The sequence below is a fragment of the Euprymna scolopes genome, chromosome 19 (assembly GCF_053919585.1).
Source record: "Euprymna scolopes isolate OS-2025 chromosome 19, ASM5391958v1, whole genome shotgun sequence".
Classification (NCBI taxonomy): Eukaryota; Metazoa; Mollusca; class Cephalopoda; order Sepiida; family Sepiolidae; genus Euprymna; species Euprymna scolopes.
In genome coordinates, this window is record NC_136500.1 from 124,675,061 (window position 1) to 124,687,526 (window position 12,466).

Consider the following 12,466-nt stretch of genomic DNA (forward strand, 5'->3'; position numbering starts at 1 on the left):
ATTATGGTCATAGATGATTCTAATTAAGAGTACGATAGACATTTTCTAAAGTGTGAGAAAATGGGTGTTGTTGGTCATCCTTTATCAGCATGACTAGAAAATGTCTCGTACTTTGTTAAAATATAATTTTTATGTCTTGTGCAAATATTTCAAAGTGTAGTAGCTGTTCTATCTGTAGTCATTATGGGCAAATAGAACAAACAGAACATTCCTCATATGTACAAATAAGGTTTGTCATTAAATTGTCATACTATTTATAGGCTGATTCAATTTTTATTCTCTGCTTTGATATTACTAGTTAAGTGATCTCATTGTTTTATTTTTTGTTTTCACGTATATCAGGCTGACACAAGGCTGTTGGCTCTGGAGGCTCTCCTTGGTGCATGAATTACATAACATTATGGTATGTTTATAATTCAGGAAAAGATAATTGTTGTATATTTTAATTTAATTTTTTTTGTTTGTTTTTCTGTTTTCTTATTTAAAAAATGCTGGAATTGGACGAGATGTGGCAAAGATGCTGTCGAAATGTGGTGCCAAAACCTATGCCCTCAGCAGGACTGAAGAACACCTGAAAACATTAGTAGCAGAGGTCAGATAATTTTTTTTTTTTTTTTACATATTATATAAATAAATGAAAATAAATTAAAAAACATGCTTATCAGGTCCAGAAGCCACTCGACGTTAAAAGTTAATGAGATGGATGAATTGTTAGTTGAATGATGAATAATATTTTTTATTTTTTTTATTACATTTTCATCCCAAACAAGGCGCATTGCCACTTTGGTGTAGGGGGCTACTATGAGGGGCAACAGCTACTGGGATACTATGTAGGGAGTTGGGCAGCAAGATGTCAGTTCATTATTAAAGTTGTAGATGTTGCATGGATTTTATTCAATAAATATTTCTAATTCCATTTCCTTTTTCTCTCTCATATGAATTAAATAAATTTTAAGTATGTAATTAAATTCTAACTTGCAACGTCAATTTTTAGAATTAAATATTTAAACTTTATGAATGTAATACTTTTTTTATGTTAATATTACTAATTTTCATTCAATTTTTCATTCAACTGTTTTTATGTTAATATTACTAATTTTCAACTGTTTTTATGTTAATATTACTAATTTTCAACTGTTTTTATGTTAATATTACTAATTTTCAACTGTTTTTATGTTAATATTACTAATTTTTAACTGTTTTTTATTATTTCGCTTCACATTTTTATCTTTATGAACATTCCTATCATAATTGGAATTATTTTTATTTTATTATCAGATATATGCATTGACATCTTTTAAATCTCTTAAAATTTTAATGCAAAATTCTATTTTAAAAATAGTTTTACCTTAAATTATGTCTTAATTTACATTTTTCTTTCTCTTGTTTAATTTTTTATGGTTTGTTTTTACTTATGATTTTTTTTTAAATTAAAATATATTAAATTATCAGTAACATTAAAAAATAATTAACTTTAAATTAAATTATGCCTTTTTTTTACATAAATGATTTTATGGTCGTAAACACTTAAAAGCATTAGACCATTTAATTTGACAAACTTCTAATTCTCAATCTTTATTAGTGGTGCCATATGAATTCAAAGACATTTTTTTGTTCAGATATTCAACTAATATTATGAAGTATTTATCTTAAAATCTCACAGATTATAATACACTAAAAAGGGACATTAATAGTTTATTGGAAATTGATATTATTTACCTAGGTTTAGGGTTCCAATATTGAATCAAAACTTCTTGCCAGCAAAAGTAGTTCAAAATGAGAGTCAGCCAACAAACCCAGTTATCTATTATAAAGTGAAGTCGTATTCCTATCTGTTTAATATATACAAAAGGTGCGCTCGATATAAATGCAGGTGTAATTCAGGGGTCGGTCATGAACCTTTATTATTCCTGATATTCATAAATGATCTCCCTGATAAAATAGTCTCTGAGATAGGTGTATTTACTGACGACACCACACTGTATAACAGCACGAGGAGAAAACAAATGAAGACATATCTAAGGCAATGGCGGCAACCCTAGTCTGTAATGGAATGGGGTCAGAAATGGATGGTAACATTCAACGCTGCCAAGACTAAGCTCGTTTCCTTTAATAATTACATGAAACCTTACCAACCACCAATAGCTATGTCTAAAGATAAATTAACTGAAAGTATTTCATTCAAACTCCTCAGCTTAATGTTCACGAGGAACATAAGTTGAAACAGATACATTGAGAGCATTGCCAAGGCCGCTGTGAAGAAGGTGGGCTCTCTCTACCATGCTAGAAAGTTACTTACGCCAGAAAGTATCCTATACCTCTACAAGGCGACCATTCGCCCATGTATGGAGTATTGTTGTCGCATTTGAGCTGTTGCATCTGCTACTAGTCTCTCACTTCTGGACAAAGTTCAAAAGAAAGTCGCCAACCTGGCATGTCCTGAACTGTTATCTAATCTTAAACCTCTGTCTCATCGATGAAATGTTACATCCCTCCGCCTGTTTTACAAGTATTTTAATGGTGAATGCTCTGACGAACTACAAGCCCTTGTACCCCCTTGAGGTAAATACCCCTGACAAACAACAAAGTCCCACCCCTACACAGTAGAGATCCCTAGATGTAAGAAAGCCTTCTACTTTAATAGTTTCTTCCCCGGAACTGCTAGACTTTGGAATTCCCTTCCGGGTTCCTGCTTCCCCAACTGTACTGACATGCAGAAGTTCAAGTGTAATGTAAACAGACATCTTGCTGCTCAACTCCCTACATAGTATCCCTGCAACTTATTTCCCTGATAGTAGCCCCCTCCATCAAAGTGGCACTGTGCTTTGTTTGGGGTGAAAATGTTATAAAAAAATAAAAAATATTATTCATCATTCAACTAACAATTCATCCATCTCATTAACTTTTAATATCGAGTGGCTTCTGGACCTGATAGCATGTTTTTCTTTTATTTATTTTTATTTATTTATATAATATGTTAAAAATGTGCTTAAAAAAAAGTTAAATAATCTCAACGAGAAAACTTATCATACTTGCTAATGTCATATCTCTCTATATATAAAAGGCACTTTGTATATATGGGTCCTGGATATGACCTTAAATTATATCCGATGGTGAGGTCCCAGCTTGCAGGCTTTGGGGAGTATGGAGCCACCCTTTAATTGCCATTGCTCCCAGGTCCACTCTGACCCGGAGTTGTAGTACCTGTTAGGGTTCCAACTATAGGTTAAATAGAAACTGACTTGAAAAAAAAACAAATATATTCTATTAAAAAATTTTTTCAAAATCAATGGATTCGGCATTAAATAACCTGAAAAGGGTTGATATGCCGTAAAACAAAAACATCCAACTTGTATGTGTAAACTTGTTCCCTATAGACTCTGAAACAGCTGAACCGTTTTTTCTTTGTTTTTTTTTTATTTTCACTTAAATGTATTATTTTAGAAGTTCTACAGAATCTGCTCTGCTGGGCCTCAACTTCAGTATTCAATATGGTATCACTTCAATAACCAACATGGTCACAGAAAAGAACATAGAAAATCTTGTAGTCTATTTTTGTTCCATTGAATAAATTTACTTTCTTTTGCGTGTGTATTTTTTTTTTTTTTGTCCTAAAACATGTTCTTTTATTACAGTGCCCTGAAATTCATGCCGTTGTGTGTGATTTGAGTGATTGGGACAAAACTTGTTCCACAGTTACCTCCCTTAGACCCATTGATCTCCTAGTCAATAACGCTGGCATTGGTATCCTGAATTCGTTTTTAGAAGCTAAGAAAGAAGACTTTGAGCAGTAAGTTTAGTTATTAGTTTTTCAATTATTTGGTTTCCACAGTTATTTTTCTTTCTTTTTTTTAAGAACTTCTATTTTTAGACAGGAGAATTATTACAGCCCATTTTCCTTAAATTGCTTATTTTCAAGCTCATTCATTGGTTAGAGGTGTCCATATTTAACAGTCTTCCATCATGTTCATTAGTTCTTCTGATGACATCATCATAACTGGTCCACATATACATAATTTCTGGCCTTCCTTTTTTTAAAAATTTTTTGATTTCCACATTATTAGTTAGCATACACATTTATTGTTTGGGCTCAAATCAAGTTATTAAGTTAGATTTATGTCCAAGGAACCTATATCTAAAATTTCAATTGTTTATACCCAAAATTGGTGGAGGAGTTTGGTAGAGTTCTCAAAGGTCAAATCGTTAAACTTTGACCCCCTTAACAGCCAAATTTCTGGCCGAAAATGGATTACAAAGATTTTCCCAAATCTCCATACCCTGTATATTAAATATTGAGTCTGTAAACTGAAAATTGACAGTTATTGTGTAGGGAAATGTACATACACACTTTCACTTTTATAGATATATAGATAATCATTGCAAAGTTTTTTCAGTCTTGTTTTAATTAAAAAATTATTGAAATTAGTAGGGCTTTTTTTAATAAAAATTATTGAAAACACTTTTTGTGCTATATTTTTTAAAGAATAATTATTGAAAACACCTTTTAAAATCTTTTAAAACTATAGTTTGTGTGTTTGCTATTATATTGTATTTGCCTCATAACTAAAGACGTCTTAATACATAATGTGTATTTGAATAATTTTGACTTTCAACCTTTCAGGACATTCAGTGTCAATTTGAATGCAGTAGTGAATGTATCACAGGCAAGTCAACTTTGATATTTCTGTGAATCTTCAAGAAAAAAACTTAATTTTCTCAAGGTTATTTTAACTCTTTTTGTTTATAAGCAAACTAAAAAAGTCATTTATTTTCTTTTTGGTTAACAACACATTGCATCAATTTCTTTTTAGAAAAAAATGAAAAATAAACACATTTATTCACCATTGTCACTAGTTTTGTATTATTAGATTGGGCTATTGTTCAGGAGAGTTGGAGAAATGTCTGAAATTATAAAGCTTTCTGAAACAAAAAAAAATGTCTGCATTTCATAAATAAAAGCCTGTTAGTAAAACTCTGAGAAAGCAAGTTAATATGTTTAATTGCTATGTATGTATGTATGTATATTATTATTATTATTATTATTATTATTATTATTATAATATATATTATTATTATTGTAATATATATATATATACTATTATTATTATAATATACATATTATTATTATTATTATAATATATATATATATTATTATTATTATTATTATAATAATATATATATATATATATTATTATAATAATATATATATATTATTATTATAATAATATATATATATATTATTATAATATATAATATATATATATTATAATAATATATATATATTATTACAATATTAATAATATATATTATAATAATAATATATATATATATTATTATAATATTAATAATATATATATATTATAATAATAATATGTATATATATATATATATTATAATATTAATAATATATATTATAATAATAATATATATATTATTATAATATTAATAATATATATATTATAATAATAATATATATATTATTATAATATTAATAATATATATATATATATTATAATAATAATATATATATATATTATAATAATAATATGTATATATATATATATATTATAATAATAATATGTATATATATATATTATTATAATAATAATTATATATATATATATTATTATAATAATAATTATATATATATATATATATATATAATGATTATGTAATTTATATGACTAAAAAAAACAAAATATTCCAATTGTTGCATCTTTAAGTAAGTAGTTTGTATGGACTCTGTTTTGGTCAGGGAGACTTTTTTTTTTTTACATGGAGGTCACCACTTATCAAGGCATCCCAGTTGTAGTCAGGTGGATTTTCCTGTGTTAAGTGGCATAAGCCATTGAAAAATATATTCAAATGCATTTAGGTGATCCTCAATGATCATTGCTGTCTTCATTGTCGATTTTGGGTTTCTTGCTCATCAGATCAGACCCCTATTTTTTTTTTGCAAAATTTATCATTCCCCTTTTTCCATTTGCAAGTCAGCCAATGAAAAGGAAGCGTGTATTCAAAAATTAATAATAAAATTGCTATGTTCTTATCGAGTCGATTCATTTATTGGATCATTTAATCTAACCAAATTAATTTTTTAAAAATCATATGGGACTCATAGATTTAAACTTAAAGTAAAACTATAACAACGCAATCATAAATAACAGATGAAGTTTTAAATTACTAAAGTTAAAATACATAACCAAAACTTTCAGATGCCATGCTGGTTATAATTGTTGTCATATATTTCAACTGATTTTAAACGCTTCCTTGCTCGGCTAGTTGTAATAACTTGCAAATATCATAGTCGAAATTCTGCTGGGTCTCCCTGCTGTTGGCGGCCATTTACTTTTTTTTTTTTGACTCCATGCCTAAAGAAACTTCAGCCATATATATATATATATATATATATATATATTAATTCTTATTATGAATATTTCATCTAATCTTATATGTATTATAATACATACTTAGATAATTGCCACTTATATACTACTAGAAAATAAATGTAAACCTAAAATATTTTGTGACTTCATCACCACCAGAACACAAGATTTTATGTTATTGACATAGATACACCTGTTTGTGTTGGCAAAAGTGTGTTCATTTTTATGGTGTTTATTGCGATCAATAAATCTTTTGTTTAAGCCAAGATATGTTCATCTAAACCGCAAGAACTTTCTCGTCAACCTAAATAATTTTCATGTGCATAATATATACTTAGATGATTGGCATCAATAAACATGACCAATTTAAAAAGAAAATGTTCTCTTTAGCAGTTTCTCTTAGTTTTTAAAAATTTATCACACATTTTTTTTTCATTTTGGATATTTTTTCTTGATGAAATAATTCTATTCACTGAAAATTGTTTCAAAATTTGTGCACTTCAGGTGGTTGTGAAAAGAATGATTGCAGATTCACGCAGAGGGTCTATCGTGAATGTCTCCAGCCAAGCATCTATTATTGGACTGAAAAATCATGCTGCTTATTGTAGCAGCAAAGGCGCCCTTGATGCACTCACCAGAGTTATGGCCTTGGAACTAGGACCTTTTGGGGTGCGTGTGACCAGCATATATTTCATTAAAACTTTTCAAATTTTGAAATAATCTCTTTTCAAAGGAAAGCATTTCAGTTGTCAACTTTGAACTTTAAAGCATGTAAAATTTTAAGGGGGATGTTGTAGTTTGCTTGGAATTATTTGAAGATTATGACAATCAAGTCTTGTAGGAAAAAAAAAAAAAGAATACAGGGTGACCAAAAAAAACGGGCCCCAACTCTAATTAGGCCTCGTTTCTTAGTGTTTTGTCCGAATGAAATGAAACTTTGGTCATAACTAGTTTATTATATTCAAAACATCACATCAAAACACTAGGGTCTTTGGCCTTTGTTATCTCCATTGACTGTAAAATGCTCAGAAAAACAATTGAATGTCCACTGTTTTTTTTTGGGGGGGGGGGTCACCCTGTATGTGCAAATTTTTTTCTTCTCCTGGAGATGAGTTATACCTCAAAGATTGAAGAACTTAACACCACATTACCGTCCTGGTGCGATACATCATGTTGATAAATATTTTATAATGGAAAAACTCAATCATGTTCTGCAAAGCTAAACAAAATTTTTGTTTCTGTATAAAACAAGCAAACCAAACACCATGAATAAATATTTAAAGATATAAAGAACTTGAAGTATAAAAACGTTTTACAAAAATGACTGAATTCAGCATTAAAGAACTGGAAAAGGGTTGGTATGACATAAAACAACCAAACCAGAATTCCGTCTTTTTTGCGTCACTTACATTGAAATAGATGAAGATCTAAACTGGCAGCATCCGAGGCTCTTCAGATAATGGTCACTGAACGACATGGTATCTAGCATTCAAGTGATTCCTAGATGCAGGTTCTTGTTGCTGAATAAGAGATCATTTGAATCTAAATATCACAATGCAACTTGACGGCAATAAATAAACGAGCAAGGCGGTATTAGTCAACATCCGTGCATAATGCAGCCAAAGAAACAGAACACATGTCCTCGCATTCATTTGGTCCTTCGAGATGAACAGGGGTCAAGTATTCAAACGGTGACCACTACTATGGTAACTATCTTGTTAGCTACAACTATCGAAGAAGAATACTCGTTTCAGCACAAGTCAAATTAATTTCCGAACAGAACAGTTTTGCATCACTTTTAAGTTCCATTACGAAATTTAAAATAACAGAATATACTAAACTTTATGTTTGGAATCCTTGTTGTAATTTTGATCAAGATCCATTAGATGATTTTGATTCTAGAAAATGTCTCAACCTAATTAGAGTTGAGGCCCGTTTTTTTTGGTGGGGGGGGGGTCACCCTGTATATATATATAATGTGTATGTGTTTATAATAGATGTGTGCTTATAATGCTAATGTAAAGTAAACCCAATTAGTGCAATATGAAAAGAATAAAGCAGCAGAAAGTTCTTCATGTTTTGAATTATTTAATTTATATTTCAACGTTATAACTTTATTTACAAAATGTTTCAAAGTAACAGTCGTCAATCATGATCTTTTTTTTTTTATGCCCCAATAAGACTTCACTTATATTTTGAATTTTTTGGTTTAGATTCGTGTGAATTGTGTCAACCCAACTGTGGTATTGACAGAGATGGGCTTGACCTGCTGGAGTGATCCAGCCAAATCTGAAGCCATGCTCAATCGAATTCCATTGAAAAAATTCGCTGGTAAGTTAAAAGATTTTAGCTTTTTTCATTGTCCCCCACCCCCAAGGATTTTTCTATATTTTTGTTTGAAATTGCATTTTCATTGCTGAATGGGCAGATACTTTTATATGCATCCAGGCACCTCCAACAGAACTTTGATTATCAGCTGTCACACTTAAAATATTTTTGTTGATCTGTTATGCTTAACTAGCTAACAGTGCATAATAGTCAACCACCTCAGCAGAAATAACCTTCTTAGTGACATGCAATATGGTTTCCGTTCTGCTAGATCTACAGCAGATGTGCTAACGGTTATATCTCATAAGATTAGTGAATCTCTCGACAAAGGCTTCCTTTCTAGGGCAATTGCTCTTGACATATCAAAGGCCTTCGATAAGGTATGGCACAAGGTCTACTTCACGAGATTTCCAGCTACGGTATAACTGGAAACGTTTTCTCAATTATTAAATCATTTCTCTCTGATAGGCTCATAAGAGTAGTGGTTGATGGGCAGAAATCAGAGGCCCACAGTATTAATGCTGGAGTCCCTCAGGGGTCCATCCTGGGCCGAACTCTTTTCCTGATCTGCATCAATGATCTCCCAAAACACATACTTAAATCATTTGTGACATTTATGCTGATGACACGACCATCTATGGCAACACATCAAAGGCCGTAAATGACAAAGTTCTCTCTGATTCTCTCTCCTCTGATCTTGAGCGCATGGTACAGTGGGGGAAGAGGTGGCTGGTTACTTTTAAAGCATCCAAAACCAAGCTTCTATCTTTACATCATCAACGCTCTGAACCCCATCTGGCATCAATTGAAATGGATGGCTCTCGTCTTGGGGAGGCTCCATGTTTTGACAAGCATCTGGGATTGACCTTTACTCTGAAATGGAACACGTGCATCAAGTCTGTTGCCAAGGTCGCTGGAAAAATGGTAGGATCCTTCTACCATTCCAGAAGATATCTCACTGCTGGTGCAATTCTCTATCTATATAAAAGCCAAGTACATCCAAGTACTGCTGCCATATCCGGGCAGTAGCTGCTAAAAACAGCCTATCCTGCCTTGACAGAGTACAAAATAGTCTTTGTGTCTTAGTGGGGGGATGCCTTTTTCTCTTCTCTGCAACCTCTCTCTCACAGAAGAGACGTTGTGAGCCTGTCATTGTTTTATCATTATTTCCATGGAAAGTGCTCGTCTGAGCTCCAATCTCTGGTCCCCCCTCGCCAATCTTTCACAAAAAACACCCGTCTAGCTGAAACTACTGTCAATAATTTTCCCCACTCTTTATCTATGCCTAAATCAAAACGTAGATTCCATGAGCAAAGCTTCTTTCTTAGAAGTGCACGCCTGTGAAACTCTTTTCCGTTTGCCTGTTTCCCACCTGACTACAACTTGGATGTTTTCAAGTCCAACATCAATAAATTCCTGATAAACCGCCCCCTTAAGTAAGACATTTTATCAGATCTCCATTACTAATGATTACTGCGATATTGTCCCATTGATACATGCAATAACCCTTATCCCCCGAGTGGCTTCCGGGCCTTGATAAGTGGTGACTACCATGTAAAAAAAACATTGAATTTTCTCAAAATTTCCAATTCTGATGTAAAAAGAATGAGAAATGTTGATTAAAAATTATGTTTTCATAATATCCTCCTCCATCCCCCTGTTATTTGACATGAAAATAGTTTAACAATATGGTCAAGCTGAGATAAGTAGGTCCCGCAGACGAGCCTCGTTCTGATATTCAGAAAATTTAGGTTAACAACTGGTGAAGCTACCGAAAAGTCACCCTTTTGAATAAAGAAGGATATAAACAATATTTTTAAAATTAATTTCTTAATTTTGCTTAAAAACAAAATGTCAACACATATAAAGAAAATATTTTAGAAAATAATTTCTTAATTTTAAATAAAAATTGATTGTAAAGAAATCTTTTTTTTTGTTTTAAATAATTATTGAAAAATATTGCAAAGTGTTTACATAGCTGGTTCTTTGGGATAATAGGGGCGCCTGAAACCTCCCTTCCAAAACGAAAACTGCTTTAGTGTTTTTACTATTTTAAAGCGCTTTTTTTTTAAAGTTTGAAACACAAGTAGTGGCTAGTTAACTTAGAACAACAAGTGCGCATGGAGGAAATTCTTCAGGGTTTAAATGTATTATAATGCTTTTATGGTGGTCAAAAAAAGTTTTTCAGCTGCCATATTACTTCCCATTTACTTGCCTCCCCACGTGGGCAGAGTTAGACACAAGGTCGGTTTTTAATGTAGAGAAGCATTTATTACTAAAAAAACGAAATGGTGAAATATAAAAGCAAGTTAAGCTAAAAGTTAAAAAAAAAAACATGTTTTATTTTTTTAATTCCAAGAATTAAAGAAAGAAAAAAAGTCAAAGAAATGTTGAACGTTTATTGCTATAAATATAACGAAGCACCGGTGTCACATTTCATACAACCTAACTGTCAAGATTTTTCAGAACGAGGCTCGTCTGCTGGACCTACTTATCTCAGCTGCGCCAACAATATTTATATGAATATTTAATTCAAGAAAATTTATGTCAAAACTTGTAAACGTTTCGGTTGCTGTAACTTTAAACTGTCTTCCTGTGTATCTTGTCAAACTCGGGAATCTTTTTACCAAACTCAAATCTTTCTTTGTTTTTAGTAGTGACATAATGAATAAAGTATCTAAGTACAATTCACTTCTAAGTGAAGCTTTTCTGGAGGTCCAAGGTTCAATCTTTAGTGCGGTGTGGGAAGTACAATGAATACAATTGAAAATTACGCAAGACTTCTACTTGGTCATCGCTGATAGATTAATAAATTTATAAGGTAATAATGGTTTTTATTATTGGTATTATTGACACTTGAAAACAACTATAAAAAATAATATTAAGGAAATTAAAATTTGTTATTCTCATTACAAAAATGCTAAATCTTTTGCACATACATACATCATCATTATTATTATATATGTATTATTATATATGTAATATATATACATACACACACATTGGTCTTTATTATGGAGAGTTATTAATTGTGCCTTTTTTTCCAGAGGTTGAAGATGTTGTCTACACCATTTTGTTTCTGCTGAGCAATAAATCCATGTCAACCACCGGTTCTGTTCATCCTGTTGATGGAGGCACCCTTTGTTGCTAATAAATCTTTGACTTGGATTCCATTTTTTTTTTCTCTGAACGATTCTACTAAGTCTTCTTTCCAGAAAATGTTCAAAAATTATGGTGCTAAAAATAAAAAATTGTGTTTATGCAAAACTTTGAAACAATATAAGTAAAAATTTTCTCCTCTGCGTGTTTTGTCATTTTTTGAAAGTGGGAACTATTCCCAATATGTTATGCATTATTCTATTCTCATTGTGAACTATACATATATATATATATATATATATATATATATATATATATATATATATATATGCATGAATAAATATATATTATTCCAAACAATTTAAAACAAAAAAACTCGGAATAACATTTTTGCATGGCTAATGACCCCCTCATTCTAAATCCGAAAGGTGAAAGAAAAACTCCTTTTAAGAAGTAAAATATTCAGAATTTTAGGTCCAATGGCTTAAATTTCAAAATGCAAAAACATCCAGTTAAACGTTCATAAAAGAAATTGGTCTTTTCGGTTGTACTGCATTTGCAGAAAGCTAAAATTCAGTCAAGGAAAAGTGCAAATGGATACATAACCAACAAACATACGCTTCCATTGTTTTTTGTTCCCCCCCCCAATTGTT

The 12,466-nt window shown here is 30.9% G+C and overlaps 1 protein-coding gene across 1 annotated transcript; it reads left to right on the forward strand.

Moving 5' to 3' along the window:
• The first annotated feature begins 517 nt into the window (after positions 1-517).
• Positions 518-11,865, forward strand: LOC145240330 (L-xylulose reductase-like). The gene is made up of 6 exons (XM_080103911.1): positions 518-592; positions 3,636-3,790; positions 4,622-4,664; positions 6,891-7,055; positions 8,600-8,717; positions 11,762-11,865. The coding sequence occupies exons 1-6, from the start codon at positions 518-520 to the stop codon at positions 11,863-11,865; spliced, it is 660 nt and encodes a 219-aa protein (XP_079960037.1).
• The last annotated feature ends 601 nt before the right edge of the window (positions 11,866-12,466 follow it).

What these genes read in the sequence shown, in the direction of transcription:
- LOC145240330 (XM_080103911.1), top strand. Translation starts at nt 518, where the DNA reads ATGCTGTCGAAATGTGGTGCCAAAACCTATGCCCTCAGCAGGACTGAA. An exon ending in CAGTAGTGAATGTATCACAG is followed by an intron (nt 4,665 to 6,890) that starts GCAAGTCAACTT and finishes TGTGCACTTCAG; the next exon opens with GTGGTTGTGAAAAGAATGAT. An exon ending in TCCATTGAAAAAATTCGCTG is followed by an intron (nt 8,718 to 11,761) that starts GTAAGTTAAAAG and finishes CTTTTTTTCCAG; the next exon opens with AGGTTGAAGATGTTGTCTAC.